This window comes from Abramis brama, assembly GCF_963993115.1.
Source record: "Abramis brama genome assembly, chromosome: 21".
In the NCBI taxonomy this organism is placed as follows: Eukaryota; Metazoa; Chordata; class Actinopteri; order Cypriniformes; family Leuciscidae; genus Abramis; species Abramis brama.
The window spans coordinates 24,067,525-24,092,632 of record NC_139983.1 but is presented as its reverse complement, the minus strand read 5'-3'; the positions used below and the strand labels follow the sequence as shown (position 1 = coordinate 24,092,632).

The 25,108-nt window shown below is 35.5% G+C and overlaps 1 protein-coding gene across 4 annotated transcripts in view; it reads left to right on the top strand.

Moving 5' to 3' along the window:
- Positions 1 to 24,950, top strand: part of eml1 (EMAP like 1) — a 53,464-nt gene extending 28,514 nt beyond the window's left edge. For 2 of the 4 annotated variants that reach the window (XM_084096900.1, XM_084096902.1), the window contains exons 2-22: positions 709 to 891; positions 4,838 to 4,967; positions 8,924 to 9,058; positions 9,220 to 9,248; positions 13,838 to 13,967; positions 14,731 to 14,880; positions 16,130 to 16,199; positions 16,408 to 16,515; positions 16,677 to 16,772; positions 16,907 to 17,041; positions 18,044 to 18,143; positions 18,486 to 18,637; positions 18,749 to 18,874; positions 21,063 to 21,194; positions 21,399 to 21,466; positions 21,764 to 21,852; positions 21,968 to 22,065; positions 22,555 to 22,642; positions 23,219 to 23,314; positions 23,547 to 23,677; positions 23,874 to 24,950. In XM_084096900.1, the coding sequence (XP_083953026.1) occupies positions 709 to 891; positions 4,838 to 4,967; positions 8,924 to 9,058; positions 9,220 to 9,248; positions 13,838 to 13,967; positions 14,731 to 14,880; positions 16,130 to 16,199; positions 16,408 to 16,515; positions 16,677 to 16,772; positions 16,907 to 17,041; positions 18,044 to 18,143; positions 18,486 to 18,637; positions 18,749 to 18,874; positions 21,063 to 21,194; positions 21,399 to 21,466; positions 21,764 to 21,852; positions 21,968 to 22,065; positions 22,555 to 22,642; positions 23,219 to 23,314; positions 23,547 to 23,677; positions 23,874 to 23,999 (2,372 nt within the window). In that variant the 3' untranslated portion in view covers positions 24,000 to 24,950. Of the gene's footprint in view, positions 1 to 708; positions 892 to 4,837; positions 4,968 to 8,923; positions 9,059 to 9,219; positions 9,249 to 13,837; positions 13,968 to 14,730; positions 14,881 to 16,129; positions 16,200 to 16,404; positions 16,516 to 16,676; positions 16,773 to 16,906; positions 17,042 to 18,043; positions 18,144 to 18,485; positions 18,638 to 18,748; positions 18,875 to 21,062; positions 21,195 to 21,398; positions 21,467 to 21,763; positions 21,853 to 21,967; positions 22,066 to 22,554; positions 22,643 to 23,218; positions 23,315 to 23,546; positions 23,678 to 23,873 lie in introns of all 4 variants that reach the window. The other 2 variants (XM_084096899.1, XM_084096901.1) reach the window with 1 other exon arrangement.
- Positions 24,951 to 25,108: the final 158 nt, after the last annotated feature.

Sequence of the window (25,108 nt, the reverse complement as noted above, 5' to 3'; positions counted from 1 at the left end):
CTTTGGTTGACATTTGTAGCTTTTCTTTGACATTCAGGTTGCAATTAACCTAATGCCATTCGTGAACCTTTTTATGTTGCACAGAACATTTATTGTACTATTAATATGGTAACACTTTACAATTAGGTCTCATTTGTTTACATTAGTTAATCTATCAAAGAACGAACTCACAATGAGTTAAACATTTGTTACAGTATTTATTTATCTTTGTTAATGCTAGTTAATAAAAATACTGTTGTTTATTGTTTGTTCATGTTAGTTCACAGTGCATTAACTAATATTAACAAATACAACTTTGATTTGAATAATGTAGTGCATGTTGAAATTAGCATTAACTAAGATTAATAAATGCTGTAGAAGTATTGTTCATTCTTAGTTCATGTTAACTAACTTATGAAACCTCATTTGAAAAGTGTTACCATTAATACTATGTACTGTTGTTTCAAAGCAAAGGTTTTCAAACTGGGCTCTGGGGACCCACGTTATATTTTATTAACCATTATTCATTTATTAATTCATTTGTTTATTATTCATTATGATCCTGTGGCGCCTCAAAGCAACACACCTTCATTTTTAAAGTCACCATGAAATCAAAATCGACCAATCTTATTCAATCATAAATTATATCCGTGCACATCATTTTTTAATTTATTTATAGCATTGCTTTTCCAAATGTTAGAGTTTTTTGTGTGTGTGTGTGTGTTATAGATGACAGTGCCTCGGCAGCGAGCAGTATGGAGGTGACGGACCGGATCGCCTCTCTGGAGCAGCGGGTTCAGATGCAGGAGGATGAGATTCAGCTGCTCAAGTCGGCGTTGGCTGACGTGGTGAGGAGACTGAACACCTCAGAGGAGCAGCAGGCCATGCTCAGCAGGAAAGGACCAACCAAAGGTACCACATAAGACTGGACCCTTTGTCACCTCATCTGGTGGAAAGTCCTAGAGTTTCCACACTGTGCTGTTTGTTTATTTCGGCTTTGCATTTTATCTCACCTGATTTGCTAGAAAGTGTTCGGTGTTTGCTTTAAAGGACAATTCCGGTGAAAAATGAACCTAGGGGTAATTAACACATGGTTACCGAGTCGATCGTTCCCTGGGATGCGTTTTCATGAAAATCGAATGTAAAGAGTTTTATCTTTAAAAACAGATTAGCTTATAACGCTAGTATATGGGGCACAGAGTAAGTAAAAGTAAATCGCTAGTTAATACCACTAACAAGGCTCAAAATAGCCTCACACTAACACGGTAGCATAACGAGGGTCCCTACATACAAACCGAAGCATTGAGAACTTTGTAAGTGTACAGACAGTTTAATAAGAAGATAAAGACAGTACATTACGCGTTTACAGGCAGGCGTCATCTTGGAAAACAGTCTCGACTAATCGAGTCACGAACGCCGTGCTAAGTGAGCTGGTCGATAGGAATTACGTTTGTGAAATCTAGCGTAGCACGGCGTTCGTGGCTCGACTAGTCGAGACTCTTTTCCAAGATGACGCCTGCCTGTATATGCGTAATGTACTGTCTTTATAAAGTATCTTCTTATTAAACTGTCTGTACACTTACAAAGTTCTCAATGCTTCGGTTTGTATGTAGGGACCCTCGTTATGCTACCGTGTTAGTGTGAGGCTATTTTGAGCCTTGTTAGTGGTATTAACTAGCGATTTACTTTTACTTACTCTGTGCCCCATATACTAGCGTTATGAGCTAATCTGTTTTTAAAGATAAAACTCTTTACATTCGATTATCATGAAAACGCATTCCAGGGAACGATCGACTCAGTAACCATGTGTTAATTACCCCTAGGTTAATTTTTCACCGGAATTGTCCTTTAAGCCTCACTGGAAAACAGTTCTCTATAGAACCACCTGTGCGCCATTTCTTGTTTTCATCTCCATCCCATCCATGCTCCGACTGCAGTTTTCTCTCATGTTGCTCTTCGTTTATCTTCTCTACTTTCCTATCCTCCTGTTCCCTGCCTTCAACTGTTCTCTCATACCGTGAACGTGTTTAGAAGCAGCAGTGAGGAGAGACTCTCCCTCCTCTGACAGGAGTGTTGGGAAGCCAGGTAGGGAGTGGGGCTTGTGTTTCAGTTACGACACTGGAACTGTTCTTCACCATGCTTCAAAATGCATGAACACTAAGGACTGAGTTTTATATTAGTTTTATTTCACTTAAGGATGCACTGATATAGCCATTTTGGCTTTTATTTTAAATCTTAATCACATTCATTTTGGTATTTGTTTGTTATTAAAGGGATAGTTCACTTTAAAATGAAAATTCTGTCATCATTTACTCACCCTCATGTTGTTTCAAACCTGTATGAATTTCTTTCTTCTGCTGAACACAAAGGAAGATATTTAGAAGAATGTCAGTAACCAGACAGTTTCTGGGTCCCATTGACTTCCATAGTATATTTTTTTCCTACTATGGAAGTCAATGGGACCCAGAAATGTCAATGTCAAATGTCAATGTCTGGTTACTGACATTCTTCTAAATATCTTCCTTTCTGTTCAGCAGAAGAAAGAAATTCATACAGGTTTGAAACAACATGAGGGTGAGTATATGATGACAGAATTTTCATTTTAAAGTGAACTATCCCTTTAAGGCATGTTGGTGAACTGAGTGTTTATTAATATGCAAAGCAGATAAGGTAATTTTAAATCTGATGTTTATTTACGTAATATTATACAATGCAGGTATTTAAGTGACTCAAAGAATGACAAAGTTTTCATATTTCTGTGGACTAGCCCTTTAAGTGAGTGAATAATGATTTCACATAATTGAAATCATGGATAAAATCATCATAATGTACAGTAGAAAAATAAATGGTAAAAATACTTTTAAAACTTCCAATATTTCTTTCAATGTCAACCTTATCAGATAATTAAAAAACACAAATATTGGCGGATACTTTTATGATCAATGATATATTGTGCATCCCTAATGTCACATGTATTTCACAGCATGTGTGAGAAAGTCTTGGCTCACATACGTATGTCTAGTGTTCTTGTGAGTTAAGTGAGATTAACACTATAAGATGCTTGATAGTGTGCTTAACAAACACTCCAGTCCTGATTACATTTAATGCTCGATTGACAATCTACCACATCCATATTTTAATATCTCTCAAAATAAAATGATCCTAGAATGAGCTCAATTTTGGTCTTATGGCTCTTATAGACTTATAGAGTATATATTTGTTGGTGATTGTTTAACAAAGCTTTCCTACATCCACATAATCCTTTGAACTGTAGGATAAACTGGATACTTAGAGTCACATGTCTTTACCGCCTCAAAGGTTTGAAACACACTTCTGCTTTGGTGTCAGACACTAATTAGCCAGACTGTGTTTGTGCTACCAAATGTCAACGTGGAGTCCAAGACTCCTCCAGTAAACCGTTAAAGAAACGCTTAGTTAAGTTGTACTTTGCCTAGCTCATGTTCAGTTTATCTGTTCCTCTGCCTGTTTGAAGTGTGTGCAAGATGAGTCATGATTTGCTTCTGCAAAATCCTTCATGCACCATGCAGGCTGATGTCTTTGAAACAAAATATTCTCCTCTATTTCTCACTTGCACTTTTGCCTTATTCTTTCTTTTCTTTTTTCAACTATCTCTGTGTCGCTGCCTACACATTCATCACACATTCAAGCAGCTCTGCTGTGATGAATATTTAATAATGCAGACTCATAGGACCAAGTAAATAAAGGTTCTCTAAAGTCTATGCCATCAGCAGTTAGACTGCAGGTGTGGATGCACTATTAAGTAAGTAAGACTTATGTGAACCACAACTGCATTTTAATGGGGTCTGTTCATGGCTCAACCTCTTGCAGGACAGTACGAGGAAGCAAGAAAAAAACCTACTCTGGAATTCTTGTTCTATTCTGGTTCTTCCTAAATTGATTGAATTTAAAATCTGGAAATGTTTACTGTGAGGTCCATTAATTATTTCATATATACACTACCATTCATAAGTTTGGAGCTGGTAAGATTTTTTTAATGGTTAATTAACGGTTATTCAGGTAATGCATTAAATTGATCAAAAGTGTCAGTAAACACATTTATAATGTTACAAAAGATGTCTATTTTAAATAAATGGTGTTCTTTTGAACTTTATATTCATCAAAGAATCCTGGAAAAATATCAGTTTCTGCAAAAATATTAAGTAGCACGACTTTTTTCAACATTGATAATAAGAAATGTTTCTTTAGTACCAAATCATCATACTCAAAAACACATTAAAAAAAAAATCTTACTGACCCCAAACATTCAAATGGTAGTGTATATATAAAATAACTTAATTTATTTTAAAGCTTAATTAAAATGAAAACTCTATAAATACAAATCTACATGTTAATATACTCAAAATTCACTTTTTTCACTCAAAATTAATTTTAAATACATTGTATATCTCTTTTGGGACAACAGAGCAAGACTATTGATGACTCATCCTGCACTACACAGATTTTTGTCCAATCAGATGCTCTCTAGAATGAGAATGTCCCTTTCCTAATACCACATTCATAACTAGAAAGTATCAAATGATGGTTCATGACGTGATTAAGCCTATTGGTCATTTAAAACAAAAGGGACAAGTCCCTCTATATGTCCCGCCCAAACTTCCTGTTTCAGTAGGAAATATTTCTCACACAGGACACCGGGAAAAAACACTTGTCTTTGTTAAGCAATTTCATGGGGCCTTTGAGAATGTAAAGTTAGCTATTAAAAGCTTGACATAAACTGGTGCTAGTTTACAAAAAGAACAGAAACAACAGACAATGAACATCTGACTGCAGTGCTACAGTATGTCTAATTCTGTCCATGTGTCTTTTCATCTTTTAGCTAGACCAATGATTGCAGCCCTGCCCCTGAGACCCACGGTCAATAATGGTACTGGCCTGTCGAAGAAGGGCGGCACACTGCCATCACCCTCCAGCTCCAAGAAGGACAACAACTCACCAGCAACCAAAAGGTAAGAGACTAAAGGCTGGAATACATTTTGTCCAGATTTTTGTCCAAATTTGCAGTGTAGATGAAAGTCAGAAGCAGAAGCAGAAGCAGTGCTCCACAAGTGCTGCTGGTTCCCTCTTCATTGTTGTTCAGGTGATTTATTTAATGCACCTTGTGAGTGGGTGAGGTTAAGACAGATTTACTTTGACCTGTGCAGATCAGAGTTTACTGATTCCACAGAAAATTGCTTATGATGGGCACAGACTCTTTTTTTTTTTTTTAGCTTATGACTTTTTGTTTGATATTTTGAGCCTATTTTAGAACATTGCTTTCAATTGTCACAAGTCACCTAGAAGCGAGGCGCATGTTTCTGAGTTTCGGAACGACTTGAAAATTTCTGTGTGTGTGTGTTTGACCCTCAGTTGTTTAGTACATGATGCCTATCTTTTCTCTGTAACTATTTTATAAAGTCAGCAAGTGTATGATGCCTACTGTTTTGAAATCAGTTCATATTTTAGGGATAAAAGATATATCGGCCAGCATATCGGTATTGGCCGATATATGTCCTTTTTTTATGTTATCGTTATCGTTACTAATATTGTGCCGATAAATTTAAAGCCGATAAATAATTGATTATTTCCTTCAGCTGAGACTCTTCAGGTGTGCTCTGTTCACCACAATGGTTTTGAATTACTTGAAATATGATTGGAATCACTTCAAAAAAGGAAAATACAGTTAAGTGCAACATGTGCAGCGCAAGTCTGTCATATAGGCTACATAAAATTATAATGAGAACATCATAACTGTGTGCTTGGGACTATATATCGGTATATAATAATATAATATATCGGTTATTGGCTTTCAAATATAAAGAATTATCGGTTATTGGTATCGGCCAAAATGTTCATATTGGTGCATCCCTCCATATTTTAAATGTGGTGTTTGTCAGACCCCTCTGTATGTCTGTCTGTATGTATCAGATCAATTCATCTAGTCAATTCATCATTGGTCTGACAACAAATATATGTGTTATCTTTACCTGGTTAAACCATAAATGACTGAAGGCTTAATCTCCTTTTTTAATTTAAAAATAACGATAAAATTGTTAAAATCATTCGCAGTCTTTTCACTCTATAGTGGAGATGAAATTGTCTGCATTGTTTTGCTGTACAGTGCTGGATCAGCTTTCAGTATTATAATAGACATTTATCCAGTGCATGCAAATACAAAGATAACAGTGCATGGTTTTGTCTTATAAAGGTCAGCTCACGTCTTTATCAGGAATGCAAAACCTGAAAGAAAACCTGTTCTCAAGTGAGTCGTCTGTGATGTAGGAAGCAATGCAGTACAACTATGTTTCAGATGACAAAGAACAAGTTCAAATTAGCAGATAGAGAAACTTTGTGATCCATTTTTTTTCAAGATTCTTTGATGAATAGAAAGTTAAAAAGAAGAGCAGTTATTTGAAATAGAAATCCTTTGTAACACTATAAATGTCTTTACTGTCACTTTTGATAATTTGAATGCTTCCTTGCTAAATAAAAGTGTCAATTTATTTTAAAACGAAATCTGGCCCCAAACTTTTGAATGGTAATATATTATTTCACAATGTGAAATAACAAATAACATTGTTTTAATTAAGTGTAATGTTTTTAGAATGACACCAGGAATCCACGAATAATAATTCGATAATTTGTATTTCTAAAATCCATAAGCCAATTTGGATTTCATGATATTCACTAGGTTAAAAATACTTCTGCAATTATGTTTTCTTGTCACTATAAAAATCTAAATTACAATAAGGGTTGATATTCATGAAACAGTCACTCTCGTGAACTTTCCAGCTGTGCAGCACCAGTGTTTCTTTGTTTAAGTACACACCATGCAGACTAATTAATGAATAAACAGACGTTTGTTATTATGAGATACAACCCAGCTGATGACCCCTGCTTGTCTTTGTTTGTTAGTGTCAACTGTCTGTCACATGTATTTGTCATCCTGTGCGACCTTTCTCTCCCCTGTCCCTTCCACTTCTTCCTATCTGTTGCATGTTCTAGTCTGTCCCATCTGCCCAGGTTTCTTCTAAGGCCACCCTGCAGGTGAGAGTTTTTTTTTGCCAAAAGGATCCGCAATCTTCTCAAAAGTGCTGTGGACTTCTGATATTTTTATAATAAAAAGGCTTTAAGGGTCTGTTTTTAAACCATTATTCATGAACAGCTTAAAACCCTAGTCTATGAGGGTGTTTTGGGGATCCCACATGAAGTACCACTGCACTGGGAGATGAGCTTTGCTTTGATACTTGTGAAACTGGGCACTCTTTGGCTTGGACATGTGTTTTTTTTTCTTTTTTTTCTTAGCTTCTCTTCAGGCACTCTTTCAATGCAGCCTGTAAAGCTTCTATTTCCATCATGCCTTGAAGCGAGAGCCCTGTGCAGTCTCTACACTAATTCTATACCCACTTGCTTGTATGCCTGAAGTGTCATTATTGACAAAAAGCCTCACAAAGCATGAAGATCCTGCAGCTTATTTAACATGGAATAACACCATCCGCCAATGGCTGGGCCAAATTAACTTTAGCCCTGCAGTCTGGATTAGACTTGAGCCTGGCAACCAGTGGACTGCTGATGGGGTCTTTTCTTTTGTTGACAAGTTTTAAAGGGAACCCAGGCTCAGTTCACTGTTTTCTAATGCACAAAGACAGCAAATCAGGGCATGAACATGTCACAGAAAAGAAAAAAAAAACTAAACAAATAAAATAAATTTCATTTGTTTGTTTGTCTTATATGTGTTTGCTCTGCCTCTTTGTGGATGACCAGGCCTAGGTTATAATTATTATCTCTGTTATAATTGGCTGGGATGTTGCCAGTATTATCTCTACATTGCCATTTCCTTTTTGTCTGTGTAAATGTTTCTGTTTGAGGTATAGGCTATTGTAGGGAAATTAGGATTCATGAAAGAGATTTAGAGACAGGTGAAATATTGCAAGCTAATGCAAATACATAAACATTTTGTTATTCAATTCTGTTGTACAGTATTATATATATTCTGGAGGGAATTGGTTTGAGGATTTGTTTTTAATGACCCCTACAAGTTCGATTAAACCATCAAAATATGAGGAAAATATTTTATATTTGTAAATATTTTAAATACGAGGGAAGAACAAACTTGGTTAGGGTATTTATCTGACAAATTTATTTGGCAAAAAAGAGGAAAATTACTACAGCTACAGGTTTTTTATTTTACTATGCAAAAAATGCATAGAAAAACAAAATGCTCACAGGAGTAAGCATACATTGACTAGAAGATAATCAGTTATTAATATTTTGTTGGTTCTCTCGTGTTTTTGCATGTGTTCTTAATTTATTGACAGCCTGACCAAAAATTATGTCCGCACAATTTGGCATGTTTTCATGTTTCATAACCTGTCAGAAGTGTCTTACATGATTGTGTTCCCAAACACCAGCATCCGAACGCAAGATAACATGCCAGCATTTATTGCGTTTAGTCTGCACACTTTGTGATGCAAGTGGCTTCAAGTGGCCACAGTTCCCCGATTGCAGCAGCAACTTCCATTTTTATTACATTCACAACTTTGGAAACATATAGAGTAATAATCAAATCAGCATATTAGAATGTTTTCTTAAAGATAATATGCCATCACAGCAATAACTGGTATTTTAATTTATAAAAATATTTCTCAATTTTTCATCAAATTACTGTTGGCCCAAACTTTTGAACGGAAGAGTATATATATATATCAATAATTCTAAAATAAATACTAAAATTAAAACAATTCAAGCAGTATCTTCAAATCTAACATTTTGTGTCGTATTAAAAAAGCAAATGCCATATTTTCCCATTCACTAGAATGTTTCAGTTTAGGAATATTTTATTATTATCAAGTGTTGGTATTTTGTTGTGCCTTTTCTTAGGTAAGAGCCAAAATGATGTTAATATCTCTCGTTCTATCATTCATAGCACTGTGAAGAGAACAAGTTCATCCGAGCACGTCGGCCCCAACAACAGGAAAGACAGCGGGGTGGACTCCAAAAGCAATCGAACACGCACTGGTTCCACTGGGAGCAACTCCAGTGGCAAGAAAACTACAGAAAAGTATGGAAATTTATATATATTTGGTCTTTGTGCCCATGTGATTTAAAAAATATTTTTTACCAAAAATGGGTAACTGAATAAGATGAGTCATACAATCAAACATTGCACACACACATAGAGAAGCACATTTGGGTGACTTGTTTCCTTTCTCACCCCTGCAGCAAACAGAGGGAGCCTGTTTTCTGCGCAGGTAAGAGTCAGGTGCCCTGTTCCCATGTGATAGAGTATGAACCAGGACTGGATCAGTCACAAACAAAGCAATGGTTATGCTGTCATTTCTCTTTTTGACTGGACTTTCCAAAAAGTACTTTGCTAACTCTTGTCAAGCACTCTAAATGAATGGCTGACCAACCAGAAGTTCTTTTGTTTAGCAGCAATTCAGCTCATTTAGTAGGTGGGAAATTCAAGGGAATTTTTTTTTTCCCAGAGCTTTCTCCCTTTGTGCTCTCCAGTCATGGCTCATGAAGCTCACTGTCTATATTGTGCTGTACGGTCTTCTTTCAGTTCATTTCGCAGTTCAATTACCTGCTTTTCTTTTATCAGTAACATCATTTCTTACCAAAAACATTTCCACTGTTTCTCATTTTTGTGTTTGTATACTTATATTTTATGCTTTTATATTTTTGTCAAATTTATATTTTTTATGCATTTGCTCACAAAATTAGAACTATAATATAAAATAAATTCTGTTAATATAAAATTTTTACTGTAATATAAGCATAGAAACTGCACTGAGAGAATAATTAACATAACTCTGTAGAGTCTTTTTCAAATAAAAGAAGCTTGAAATTTTCAAGGTCCGATAGGCGTTTATAGTCATTGTGTTTATCTATTATACATCAGTTTTGGTCCGAAAGCTGTTCAGTCTTCATTTTTTTAAAGAATACAAAGGAATTCAGCAGCAGTTCTTTGGAATGTCAGAGCCAATTAGATTTGGTATCAGTTTAAAGCAGAGCGTCCAGTGTGCGCAGCCTTATGAGGCAGAATAAAATTAACTCCTCTGCCTGAAGGCGGAATTTGCATGTTCCTTATTGTATATTTGACCCAGTTGCTGTATTTAACTGTGCCAAAAACTGTGATTAATTGAAGTCATCAAGACAGCAATTCCAGATGTTAAATATACAGTACACCAAATTAATCAAACACCAGTGGAGAATTGTTAAATAGAGCGCTTGACAAATGAAACGACTTTCCCGGAGGAGCTTGTAGAGTAATTACCCAGACATGGAAACGTGGGATCTTATGAACAGGGATCTGCCTTTCCATGAGCCATCTTCTGCCATCTTACATGTTTGTCTCTGTCTCTGTACGTTCACGAAGGGATGCGACGTGTGACACACTGCAAAGGTAGGCACTGTTTGTCAACTGCCCCTTGTGTGAGCAGCTCTGTGGATACAGCTTGATTCTCGAAGCCAGAGGGAAGTTATTTAAATCACTTCAGCAATTAAAGAAGGCAATTACAACTCTGCTTACACATGCAATGACAGCTGGTAGAGTTGAGAATCATTATTTATGAAGTGCCAGATACTGTAAAATGATTTAAATAAAGACCCCATGAACAACCAGTGTTTACAGGAAATGACATCATAGACGCCCCTGCAGACTCATGACTGTGTGTCAAGGTCAATAAATCGCTTAAAATATCAGATAATTTGAGCTTTTTATGACAAGGCAAGGTTAGTGCAGGAGGTAAAATGTCATGTAGTGCATTTAAAAAAATTATGATATTTATTAATTAAAAATTAATGTTATTTGTAAACAAAATACTTTTACCTTGAAAAATATATTTAAAAACTATTAAGTTAAATCTCAGTTAAGATGTGTACACTCACATGTATGTAAGGTGTAAGGAAAATATTTATTTTAGAGTTATGTTTTTTTTTTTTAAACCATATGAATCCAACATGAATATAAAGAGTATATTTTTAAGAATTTTACGTGTTTTAAACTAGATTTTTAAATGATTTTTGCCACAAACCTGTGATTTTAAGGGGTCTTAATGAGGTTTCTGACATGTTTACATTTCAGCTGTAAGAATCATATAATGTCACTTTATACAGTTTAAACTGGTATTCTAGAAAGTATGGTAATCTGGCTGACTTTGACAGCTCTGGCTTCATATTATGACAGAATCGGCTCCCACAGAGCTGTCTTGCGTAAAGGTCTGGGTTGATTAGACAAAAGCGTGTGTGATAGAAGCTCCCACCTTCCTCCAGACATGCCACCCTTCCCAATAAACTAATGTGCACTCTGTAACACCCTTCTGAGTGATGCCAACCTGTGGTTGATAGCAGTGGAGCTAAAACACAAGCTGGTAACTCTTGAGTGATGCTGCTCTGACAGCTCCTGGGTGTTTTGCTCACTGCTCATGGCACTTGTTTTTCCACATGCACCATGGGAACACAACAGTTTCCTGCAGTCACACAGCAGCTCACTGGATGGTTTTAGTCCAATAGTTTAATGCCTCTTTTTGCTCCACGCACACATATTTGTTATTTCAGTCCCGTAAAGGGCATTTATCATCCTGTGTCAACTAGCTCTTCTTTCCCCTCTGAAACTGAAGTTTGATGTTTATCATAAATCTAAAATTAAATGTCAGACACATGCATATCTATGTGCAGTGTCACTAGGTGGAAATTATTTTCCCCGAACTATATAGTCTTCGATGTTGATGTAAAATTTGGTGAACGACTCACTGTGTTTTATAGTCACAAAAAAACTCGCAAGGCAAGTAAATTAAAGTAATGTATCTTCAGAATACGTTTTTTCAGTTTGTTTCCAGTATTCCTGGTTTTCCTCTAGGATAATAGATCATATGCGCATTCCCTACCCACTGTAATCAGCACTGTAAAAATCATTTTCACAATTGCATTTTTGGCTTGCTTTCCAGAAAAAAAGTAAATATATTCAAAAACCAGACCAAAATTTGTAAGAAAAATAAATGAATAAAACAAATATATGTATTTTTTTTTTTTTTGCAAAGATATTTTTTGATTTTTTTTAGTTTATAAAAGTTTATTTTTCTTATCTCATTGACTTTTTTAAGCATAAATATCTCTAAATCTTGCTCAATGTTTGCTTAAAACATTTTTTTTTTTGCCAGAATAGTAGGCTAAGATTAGAATTAAGAATATAAACTTCTTAATTCAAAATATATTGTTTGAAAATGATAATTTGCTGAATTGATCTTGCTTTAATGATGTTTATGGAAAACAAGACAAAAATACTGATGGCGAAAACGATTGTTTTGCAGTGTGGTTTCTTAGTATTGTGGAAGCCTTGTCGTCTTGTTAGTATGGTGGAATCTAAATCTGTTGGACCATGTCTGATCATGATTATATTATACTTCATCCCACCTCTCCACCCTCTCCTGCACCTGCCCTGTCCAATTTGACCACTTCACCTAGTAACCGTGCAGATCTACTTGCACCGACCGTCAAAAAGGACCGGATCCGCCGAACCCCCCAAATCCACGTCAACCGTGCCCTCGCAGTCTGCGAACACCCCGTCAGAGGCCAAGATTGTGTCTGACAGAGCGGCCCGGCTCGGCAGCCGAAAGATCCCTCCGTTTACCCTTCCTCTGCGGAAGTGTACTTCTGAGTCAGTCCACTCGCCCTCAGATATGCCCTCTTACAGGAGTCCAATCAAATCTCCCAGCCAGTATTTTCAAATCTGTTACTAAGCAAAACAGCTGTAATATTAGCCTTAGTCAGGTGTTAAAGATCTTTATGTGTCTTTTGTTCTGTTTCGTTCTTTTTGTTTTGATTGTCACACTTTGATTTGGTTTAGTTTCATGTTGTTTCTGTCCATGTATGTTCACACTTATGTCTTTTTGCTTTTGAATAGATTTCTTTTGTTCAAGTGTGCATTTTATTAACTGTCCATTTCCTTTTCCATCATGTTGCATGCATGCATGCATATGTGACTTTATTTTGTGTCTATTACTAATTTACCAAACCATGAAATTGCTGTATTCACATGCTTCTGCATTTGATTTCACAATGTTTGTCCTTACATTTAAATGGACTGTATCTCAAATACTGTACGTAATAAAATGTATCAAATCATTACCTTTTAAATCTCACTGACCTATTTAATTATTTTCAGAATATAATTTATATTATTCTAAACACTATGTTGCAATTCCTTCTAATTCTCCTTTTGGGATAAAATCCTTTTATTTTGTCTTGGATTAACACTACCATTCAAAGTTTGGGGCAGTAAGATTGTTTCATGTTTTTGAAAGAAGTCTCAAGGCTGCATTTATTCGACCAAAAATACAGCAAGAACTGTATTAGTGCAATAATAGTGTGGACTATTATTACAATTTAAAATAGCATATTTTAAGATGTAATTTATTCCTGTGATGGCAAAGCTAAATTTTCAACATCATTACTCCAGTCTTCAGTGTCACATGATCCCTCAGAAATCATTCTAATATTCTGATTGGCCGCTCAAGAAACATTTATTATTATCAATGCTGAAAACAGTTGTGTTACTTAATATTTCTGTGTAAACCATTATACATCTTTTCATAATTCTTTGATGAATAGAAAGTTCAAAAGAACAGCATGAATTTGATGCTAAAAGCTTTAAAATGAATCCTTGCTCAATAAAAGTATTAATTGTTTTTTAAAGAAAATGGCCCCAAACTTTTGAAAGCTAGTCATTATTCTATCTCAGTCAAAATCTGGTGACATTAACATCAACAGATGTCACAGCGATCCTTCGGTGACCCATGCATTTTCTTGCTCTAAAAATCTGTGTTGCTTTTTCTAGATGAAGGGTATGTCAAAATGTATTTGAAGGGACGACCCATCACCATGTACATGCCCAAAGACCTGGTGGACACATACTGCCTGGAAACAAAGGCTGACTTGCCTCCTAAAAAACTGAAACTAGACTGGGTGTATCCTTTTATTGCTGCATGTGAAATAGAAATGGAGCTGCATTTAGATTGATTCTTGTATTGAACGCTCATTGCTGTAAGATTGAATTACCCGTTGATTTATTATTGCACAGAGAATGAGCTTGTAAAAATGTCACAAGTTAAATGATGGATGTGGTTTCTAGGTCAAAGTCATGTTAAAATTACTGTGCATAATGTAAAGCTTTTTGAACGTGGACCTCAAAAGAAAGTATTATTCACTGTGATGTACTAAATCCATATTCTCATTCCAAGTTGCTGAATTTTGAAGCTTGAAGGATGTCTTATCATATACCCTGTTTCTCTCTGGCTCATCTGAGCACTGCAGCCTGTTGGAGTAGGATATTTTCTGCACTTCTTACCCATAATGCATTTGGTATATTCCCTGAAAAGGACTTTGTTAGACAGAACTGAGGCTTTTCATGGAAAAAGCCCTTCATTGCTGAGGTTTGTTCATTGTTAAGCTCATCTAGAGTAGTTTTTGCTCTGAAAATTGCCATGAAATCCGGAAGTTACCGTTACCGAGTGAAATGGCTTCTCAAACAAGAAAAAATGTAGGGCGGGACTTGATTTTTGACACAAGGAATTGATTGGATGGTTGTGGTTTGCTATTGCTGTGATGGGAAGTTAACAGAAATTTAAAAAAAATGATGTACACAGATAAATCATTTATAATAAATACTTAAATATTCCATAAAAAAAAAAAAACAATTTTGATTCCACGGTGACTTTAACTATGACCCAGTTACGGTTACCGGGGCCGCGACTGTCGATCCAACCTGTACTTGCTCCCGACGGGGGAAACGGTTTACTTCATCGCCTCTGTTGTCGTGCTGTATAATGTGGATGAGCAACTACAAAGACACTACACTGGACATACTGATGATATCAAGTGGTAAGACTTACATTTCTGTCAGTATGATGTCATTGTCCATGTGGTCATCATAGCATACACTGATGTCACACCCTGTAAGATCATTAGACTTGTACATTACACTTGTACATCTTTTCATCACCTCAGATTTTTTAATAAACTGCCATGTTGAAAGAACATGCTGCTGCTTAAATTATTAGCCTATTTAAATATTCTGCATTCTTAAAACCTATGCTGAATAAAGGATTTCTGAGCTATGTTGTTTAATTTTCTGCTTTGATGTGCAATTCTACAGAAAATGTATCATTAGTTGTGTCACTCAAGGTTATTATTCATTCCACTGTCATCCCAGAGTCTGTTTTTTGCCTCTGTGTTATACCATAATAGTTCTGTTTGAGGCATGAGAGTATGGGATATGAGCCATTTAAAAGCTCAGAATTATAGTTAATACTTTATACATAAACCCCCGGTTTCTCAAACTAGGCTGAAGCCTAGTCCTAGACTACAGTGCATGTTTGAGCTGTTTTAACCGAATGCAACGTGCACTGACATATCTTAATATATGTTAGTACCATTGTTTTGTCTCAAGATTCACACCGGTAATGTTTTTTTTAAGGCACGTTTATAAAAGCTACTTAAATGCCCTAATTAAACTAAGCCCTAATCCTGGCTTAATCTAAGCCCTGTCTTTTAACCCGGGCCAAAATGTAATCAAATTAGTTAAACTAAATTTAACATTGAAGTGTCAGGTTCATATTGAGGCCTTTCCCTATTTGAACATCCTATTTTCCACTTAACTTTCTCTTAATAAAACTATTCAACCTCCATGAGAGGTCAGTAAGATTTAAACAAAAAAATTATAATTAAGGTTACAATTTATTTTAAGGTGACGTAGTTACATGTACTTACTCAAATACTAACACAGCCACAACACAACTGATCACTCTACTGTCAGAAGACTTTGTTCTAAACACGGAAAACCTCCTACTTTTTCATCTTTAGATGAATTTACAGAATGTCAGATCTAAGTCAAAGGCCTTGAGCAAGAAAAGCATCAACAGAAACCAAAGACCTGTGATTAAAATGTAGATGATCTGTTTCCTGTGTTTATGATCGGTCCTGTGACTCATAATGTTCAAAGTCATTGTGTTGTGATGGCATTGACTCAAGAGACATGAATGTGGGATGTCCTCTCACTGCTGTGTCATCGCCTCCCTCCTCAACAGTCCCAGCTGTCCACATCTTTAACCTCTTTTCTCTTCCCCTACAGCCTCGCTGTCCATCCCGATAAAATCACCATAGCAACAGGACAAGTGGCTGGCACATCCTCAGATGGAAAAGTAAGATTGGTTATTCAGCTCAGATATTTTAAACCGGTGTCATTCGTAACCATTAATAGCTTGATCTAGCATTATATCCTAATTATCAGATGCGCCTCAGGAGTCTGTCATAACAAATGTGCATGATCACAATCTCAAATCCACATGCTTTAAATAGAAGTTGAATTGGTCTAATATGCTCAGTGAGTCTGTCTGTGTCTGGCAGCAGTTGGCTCCTCACGTGCGAGTGTGGGACTCTGTGAGTTTGAACACGTTGCACATCCTTGGAACCGGCTTCTTTGACCGAGCTCTGGTCTGCCTCTCCTTCTCCAAGTCGGTAAGAGACAGTCAACTCTATATTATGTTACCAAATAAACGTTGTCGTGCCACAGCAAAATACAGCCTACATTTGTGGGTGATACTTTCTGTATTTTCTTTTCTTTAAATGTAACTGTCATAAGAGTTTAGAGTGATAAAAATGTCTTTTAAAACATTCAGAACGGTGGAAGCTGGTTGTGTGTTGTGGATGACTCCAATGACCACATTCTCTCTGTGTGGGACTGGCAGAGGGAAGAAAGACTAGCTGAAGTCAAGGTGAGTGCTTCATAATTGATAGTAGTGCCTACTTTGTGTTAGTGTACCTTTTATGTCAACAAGGGGAGTTCACAAGTAAACTGATTCTTTTTATTATGCACATCTTTACAACTTCTCTTTCTCTGCCCTCACAGTGCTCAAATGAGTCAATCTTTGCTGCTGATTTCCACCCAACAGATGCTAATATAATTGTCACGTGTGGAAAGTCGCATCTTTACTTCTGGTCATTAGAAAAAGGGTCTCTTGTGAAAAAACAGGGTCTTTTTGAGGTAATCTTCTTTAAGACTTTGTGGTCAGATTCAGTGAAACTTTTCCATTTTATTCAAATTTAATTTTTTGATGAATGATAGCATGATGCATGTTTAGATATGGTAAAACGTGCATGTGCATCGTGCACACTAGCAGTCAAATGTTTTGACACATCAAAACTATAAAATACTGTATATGAATTATTTATGTTGTGATGAAAAAAGTTCCAATTAAAACTTTTTTAGCTTCATCTGGTGCATAATGGGATTAACTATAAAAAATGAACTAAAATTTTACTTTAGTTAAGAAATGTATACACTGCCATTCAGAAGTCTGGGATTGATAAGATTGTTTCATGTTTTTGAAAGAAGTCTCTTATGCTCACCAAGGCTGCATTTATTTGCTCAAAAATACAGCAAGTAACAGTAATATTGTAAAAAAAAATATTGCAATTTAAAATAACTGTTTTCTATATTAATATATTTTAAAATGTAATTTATTCAGCAGTCAATACTCTAGTCTTCAGTGTCACATGATGCTTCAGAAATCATTCTAATATGATGATTTAATGCTCAAGAAACATTTATTATTATCATCAATGTTGAAAGATGATTTTTTGATATTTTTGTGGAAACCGTTCTTTTTTTCAGGATTCTTTGATGTATAAAAATGTTCTCAAGAAGAATTTATTTGAAATCTAAATATTTTGATGCATTATAAATGTGCTTACTTTTACCTTTGATCAATTTAATGTGTCTTTGGCCTTGGCGAATAAAAGTATTAAATTCTTTCAAAAATGTTGTATTTGTCTCCAAAACTAATTTCCAGCATTCAAGCATAAGCCTTTAGATTTGAAGGCTCTTAAGATCATGAGAAACATAAATTCAGTCAAATGTGTCCAAACATTTCACTGTGTAGTTTTAGAATATATAAAACACATGTATTATCATATTTTTGTGTGTGTGTGATACATCTATTGCATTTCTGCTTTAAAAATAAAGTAATATTTATGTTTCTTGCAGAAACAAGAGAAGCCCAAGTTTGTATTGTGTGTGACTTTTTCAGAAAATGGCGACGCCATCACTGGAGACTCGAGTGGAAATATACTTGTGTGGGGCAAAGGTAAAAGAATAAATGGTTTATGATTATTAGTGAGTTATTTAGTGATTTATTTGAATGTTTTGTATAAGCCTACCTCCATTGAACTTTGTAAAATATGTATTTTATGAAATTCAATTATGAATGTTGTTTGTACAGTATAACAGCTGTGTGTTATCTAAGGGTGAGCCTGCTGCTACCAACAAAACATTCTTTATTTAGTGATAATAAAAGAGATTGTGCTCCATTTTTACACAAATCAATAAGACTCTTTTCATATAGGCTGTGAACACCTTTGATTGTTTTACTGATGCTGGTTTACAGTACAGGTTTGTATAATGCTTGTTTTCTGGTCATGGCTCACAGGTTCTAATCGTATTAGCTTGGCCATTCAGGGAGCACATGAGGCAAGCGTCTTTGCACTTTGCATGTTGAGAAATGGGACGCTGGTCTCAGGTGGGAAGGACCGTAAACTCATCTCATGGGATGAAAATTATCAAAATATTCAAACAGTGGAGGTAAGGCATACTTGGATATCATTTTGATGCAGTATGCATTTATATGCTTGAATAGTAGTACCAGATTCAAGCAGGTATCCATAATTTACCATATGTATATGTAACTTTCAGGTGCCCGAGTTATATGGCCCTATTCGAACTGTGGCTGAAGGACGGGGAGAAACGGTTCTTATTGGCACCACCAAAAACTATGTCCTACAAGGCAGTCTGGATGGAGAGTTTATCCCCATCACCCAGGTAAGTTTACTAGTATATGTACAATACCGAAGAGTAAATGAATAGTTATGGATATAGAATAAAACTGAGAAAAGAACCATGGTTTTCCAATGTCCGCTGTGGTCTTTGAAGTACTTAATATATATAACATATAGACTTATATTTAATTTAATAAATGATACCATAGTTATTAACCAATTTCTAAGTTCTATCTAATTATTTACTAAAATACTTTTTAGAGAAGAATGTGTCTATACTGGTCAATATTGGATATATAAATTGAAGACTGGGCATTTATAATTCTCAGACCTTACCAGAAATACTCACTTAAATTTGTCTTTACAGTAATAGAATTTTAACAAAATAATTAGTTTATATTTTAAAATATAAAACTATAATAATTAAAATATTTAATATGACATATTCAGTAATATATTTAAATTATTACATATGTATAATATTTAAATGATTACAAATATTTAAATTATTGAATGTTAAATCCTTAATAAATCTCAAAATTAATATACATTTTTCATGCTGTGCATTATCATGTTGTGATGCCTAACTTCACTTTTGATTTTTGTTGCATTATTTTTAAATGAAATCTTTTATCTCATTATTTTGTTTTGTTTTGATCTCTCTTTTTTTTAAATAAATCTTTAAATTAATTATTTAGACAAAGTAATTTATCTGTATTGATCAATATTTTATATATTTGGGATTTCCAATATATTTCTCCCTACTTTTACATTTAGATGAGACCTTTAAATATTTAAAAATATAATATATTGAAATGATTAAATTATAAAATATATAACAATTGCAAAGAATGCAAAAAAAGTGGTGCACGGGGTGTGAATTCCTTATCTCGGTGCTCTTTTGATGTAAGGGATAGTTCAGCTCAAATAATAAAGATATTCCAAGGCACTCGAATAGTGTGGAAAAAAACTTTTAACTTTTTTCAACACTATTCGAGTATCTTTATGAAATATATAATTTTAGAATTTAAGGTAACACTTTACTTGAAGGGGTGTGCATAAGACTGACATGACACCTTCATAATCATGACATGACACGTCATACATATGAAGGAGGCTTTATGCATGTTTATGACAACTGTCATTAAGTGTCATTCGCTCAATTATGACATTTTTAATGCAAATATGACATTGTTTGAAATGTCTTTGTTATGACACCTTGACATAAACCAATACATCATAACCTGTCAGTGTCATAACAACTTGACATTACCAAGACAACATAAATTGTCATAAATATGTCATAAACATGACACCGCAGATTAATTATCAAACTTAAGAAACCACTTAGCTTTATGGGTTAACATTACATTAAACTGTCATGTGGTTGGTTTTGACATTGGCTGTCATGAGGCCATTATAACTGTGTCATGAATGTTTTTCTTGACCTCAACTACAGTGGTACAAATTTAATTTGTCATTAAAATGTCATTAAGTGTTAATACTCTGTCAAATTATTTTATAACTGTGTAATTTTAATGACAAATTCAATCCATAAAGCTAAGTAGTTTCTTAAGTTTGATAATTAATCTGCTATGTCATGTTTATGACAGATTATGTTGTCTTGGTAATGTCAAGTTGTCATGACAAAGACACTGACAGGTTATGATATATTGGTTTGTCAAGTTGTCATGACAAAGACATCTCAAACAATGTCATATTTGCATTAAAAATGTCATAATTGAGTGAATGATACTTAGTGACAGTTGTCATAAACATGCATAAAAACTCCTTCCTATTCATGACGTGTCATGTCATGATTATGAAGGTGTCACGTCAGTCTTATGCACACCCCTTCAAGTAAAGTGTTACCATATCGGGAATATGCCTACATTCACTTTTCGCATTTAAAACGATTTACTTTTTTTTTTTAAATGTTTTATTGTAAAACGATTTAGGCATATACTTCTGTATTCAGTCTGTATTCTATTATAAATAATGAAATAATTATTGGCTTATCAGTATCAGACAGAATATTCAAATCAGTGCATCACTACTAGTAGTAATGTTAATGAGTTTGACTGCGGATTTATTCCCTTGTATGTTGAAAGAAAATGAATCTTTTTAGTGTAAAGGAGTAACTCGGTTTGTGGATCTAATACAGAATATGATTGATGTTTGAAACTTTCTTTGAAATTCAAACCAAATGTTTGCATCTGTTTGATTGTAAGGGCCACACAGATGAGCTATGGGGCCTGACCGTACATCCGCTGAAGCATCAGTTCCTCACCTGTGGCTATGACAAGCATGTCTGCCTGTGGGATTCAGGCTCCCATCAGCCCATCTGGTCCAAAACATTGGAGGTGAGCAACCTGCCTCTGTAGGCTTCACTTGCATTACTGTAGTGTCATCTCACAGCTTGCACATCGGTTTCTTGTTATTGAAAACCTTGCCACTACTACAACTATAATGAAAAGAGCTCTGGTGTTCCTTAGGCTGAGATGTAACCGCATTTGTGTTGACAGGATGTTTGATTGAGCATGTATGTGTGTTTCCCTCATGGACAGGACGCCGCTCAATCGGCCGGCTTCCACCCTTCTGGGGCAACGGTTGCTATAGGAACACAGATGGGCAGGTGAGGCGGACCATTTCTTTTTATCGATGGGGTCCCTGACACATCATTGCAATTCAGGAAAGTGGTCTAATAGAGTATTACATGAAAGACCCAAACACGTATTATTATGCTAATGCCACACAGGAACACAATACCATCCCAGCGGCATTCTTCGGCCGTCTTTGATTTCCTTTTTTTTTTTCCTAATAAAGGCTTTGGATGAAGACCTCATCTAAGAGTCTAACCTTTTATTGCGTTTCAGGTTCTTTAGACCTGTGTGTTTAATAATATCCTTTCACTCATTATCAATCTGCGCAGGTGGCTTGTTCTCGATACTGAATCGAAGGATCTCGTCACGGTGCACACGGATGGGAACGAACAGCTGTCGGTTATGCGCTTTTCTCCAGGTTAGAGTTAATTTTCCTAGCAGCGTTTTCACTGCTGGCTGGGAAAACTTTAGGAAGTTAGCCAGAAACTAGTGCTCATTAAAGTCTCTGCAATTGATTCGGTTATTCCTTCCAGATGGTAATTTCCTTGCAGTCGGGTCACATGACAACTACATCTACATTTATGCTGTGGCAGAAAATGGCAAGAAATACAGTAGAGTTGGAAAGTGCTCAGTAAGTATGTTTACGCAAAATATGACTTGTTTTGTATAATTAATGAGTGTAATAGATTATTATAGACCATAGATCAGATCATAGACCAGCTGATTGTTTCTATACTATTATATTAATATTATAGTTATTATTTTGAATTAGATTTTATTTTTATATTTTCAGTTACATTTTCATTTGGTTGTTTTTGCCCTTTTTTATTAAGCTATAATTTATTTTTATTTAAGTTTTAGTTTAAGTAATTTTAGTACTTCAACTAAAACTTATTTTATTTTATTTCTAATTTCCGTTGTTTTTTTCCAAAATGTTTTTCTAATATTTATATTTTATTTCAGCTTTATTTTTATAATGAAAAGGATATTTTAATAGTTTTAACAAAAACACTGCCACATTATTATTATTATTTGTTAACATGCACACAAACACACATCTGTCTCATTCATTATAAGGTTGTTTTTAACGTTCGTACTCGCTGTCTGTTATTGCTCACAGGGTCATTCGAGTTTCATCACCCATCTGGATTGGTCTGTGGATTCTCAGTACTTGGTATCCAACTCAGGAGACTATGAGATCCTTTACTGTAAGTATCTTTACTTTGAGGACTGATACTTTATTTTTTTTGCATCTTTTCTTGATGTTAGTGATCATGTTCAGGACGAATATTAGCCATTCTGCATAGTTGCATGAGTGGCATTGTACATTTTCCTTCATTACTTGACCACAACCATAATTAGTTAGTTAAATGAATTCAGTCAATACATTTGAATAAAGTATGGCTGAAGTTCCAAACACTGTTACATGGAAATGCTCAATAATAAACTTTTATTTAAATCAGTGATTCTCAATCTTTTTGACTCGAGACTTTTTATTTCGAATGACACTGACAAAGCCTGACAACATCTCATCTGACAGCAGATACTGAATCAGGAAACTGAAACACGTCTTTCAAAATAAAGAAAAACACTTAGAATTATGTATTTTGTTGTTGTTGTTGTTGTTTCTTTGACTGCTCTCTCCGCGACCCACTCAAAACGGTCTTGGCGACCCACCAGTTGAGAAACACTGTTTTAAGTCATCTTGAGGGCCCCTAGTGGACCCCGGCCTCCTGGTTGTTAAATCCATCCATTTATATTATAAATTCATTGTTGTCTTTTAGGGATTCCCTCTGTGTGCAAGCAAGTTGTGAGTGTGGAGACCACCCGGGATATTGAATGGGCCACTTTCACCTGTACTCTGGGCTTCCATGTTTTTGGTAAGGTTTATGTTTTATGTCATGCATGGCAGTGTGAAATAATACAAAAAATAATATTACATTTCTTTAAAATAGTTTAATTTTTCAGTGATAGTAAATAAATATAGCTGAACATGTCACAGTCTTCCTCATATGCCCATAACTACACAAAAGAGTTCTTTTTGTAGTGTTTTCTTTCATAAATATTAGCATACAGCCAAAGAAAATGACACGTATATTCTGTTTGTGTTAGGTCTGTGGCCGGATGGCTCAGATGGGACTGACATCAATGCTGTGTGCAGTTCATATGCAAAGAGACTGCTCGTCACCGGAGACGACTTTGGCAAAGTTCACCTTTTCTCATTCCCCTGCTCTCAGTCCCGGGTGAGAAACAGCACTAAATCTCGGGTCGTAGCTGGGGGGTGGGGGGTTGGGGGGTCTCCCTCGGTGATGAAATCGTGTTTGTCCCCCTCGGGTGAAATCGCAGGGCTGCCTAGAATCGGCCCTGGATAGATATTATTCATTTTAGCACCAAGTAATGTTAAAATATGGTCTTATTTCTCTCTATGTTCCTCTGCAGGCTCCTAGTCACATCTACGGTGGACACAGCAGCCACGTCACCAACGTTAGCTTCTTGTTTGACGACAGCCACCTAGTCTCTACAGGAGGGAAGGACATGAGCGTAATGCAGTGGCGTGTGGTGTAAAACTCCCACTGTCACACTGAACTTTCTTTTTTCTGGGATCAAGTGGCTTGGGAAAGCAAAAGCGGGTCCATCGACTACAGACTGAAGTGGAGTCTCAAATTTATTTGCCTTTAATTGTTATCTCAGGACACCAATATTTGAAGTGACTCTCTGTTTTGACTGTCTCACGCACTCCCTAGGCTACGAAAGAGATGTCTTTGAATGACAAACTAAAGAATCTGCCCTAAAGGTCAAAGTTAAATGTGATGCCAAAGCACATGGAGGAATATATTGGGAATGAATGAATAGTCCAGTCCAGTATATATAAGACCAATATATGTGATCAAAGCACTAACACTGTAACATGGCAAGTTACTTCAGAGGTATCATTTAGAGTCTTAAAAATACCATCAGTTATACTCTATCAGACTGACTGTGTTTTGATAAATTGCACGTTAAGCATCATTTTGTACTAAAAAAAAAATCTGCCTCCGTAATCATACTTTTTTAACCTTTGCTGCCACTGTCTGGTGTGTTGAGGTACTGCAACCACTTTCCCACGGTTGATTTCATTTCATTCTATCTTCAGCTGTGTGTTCAAATATTTATGGTGTTCCATGAATTTAAAATGTAATTGAAGTTTAAAGAAACTTAATCAGCCATCAAAATCTTCTCAAGGAGGAAAAAAAGCATGAGTTTGGGAAACATAGTGACTGTACTGCAGAGTCAAAATGATTAAAGCCTTCAATGACTTTCACTTGTTAAATCACTCCCACAGCCATTATCTCTGATTTTGTTTAATCCTCTGTCTGACATCAAATCTGTTATGCATCAACTAGCTTAACTGAACGTCATAATGTAGTGCACTTTTACATTAGCGTTACGCTCCATTTTCATAACCTCCGCTTGAGAAAACAAGAACAGTTACAGTCAAATGATTGTAGTATTATTAATAAAACTAAGCATGCACAAGCTTGTTTGTAACTGTCTAACCTATTTTTCCATATTAATTGTCATATATATATGAAATTAGAGGGAAAGAATGTTAGTTCTTCTCTGAGATATGAGAAAGCTGTGTTTTTGAACAAATTAGCTTGTTGGATCAAGGTTGGAGTGAAGGAGAATGGAAG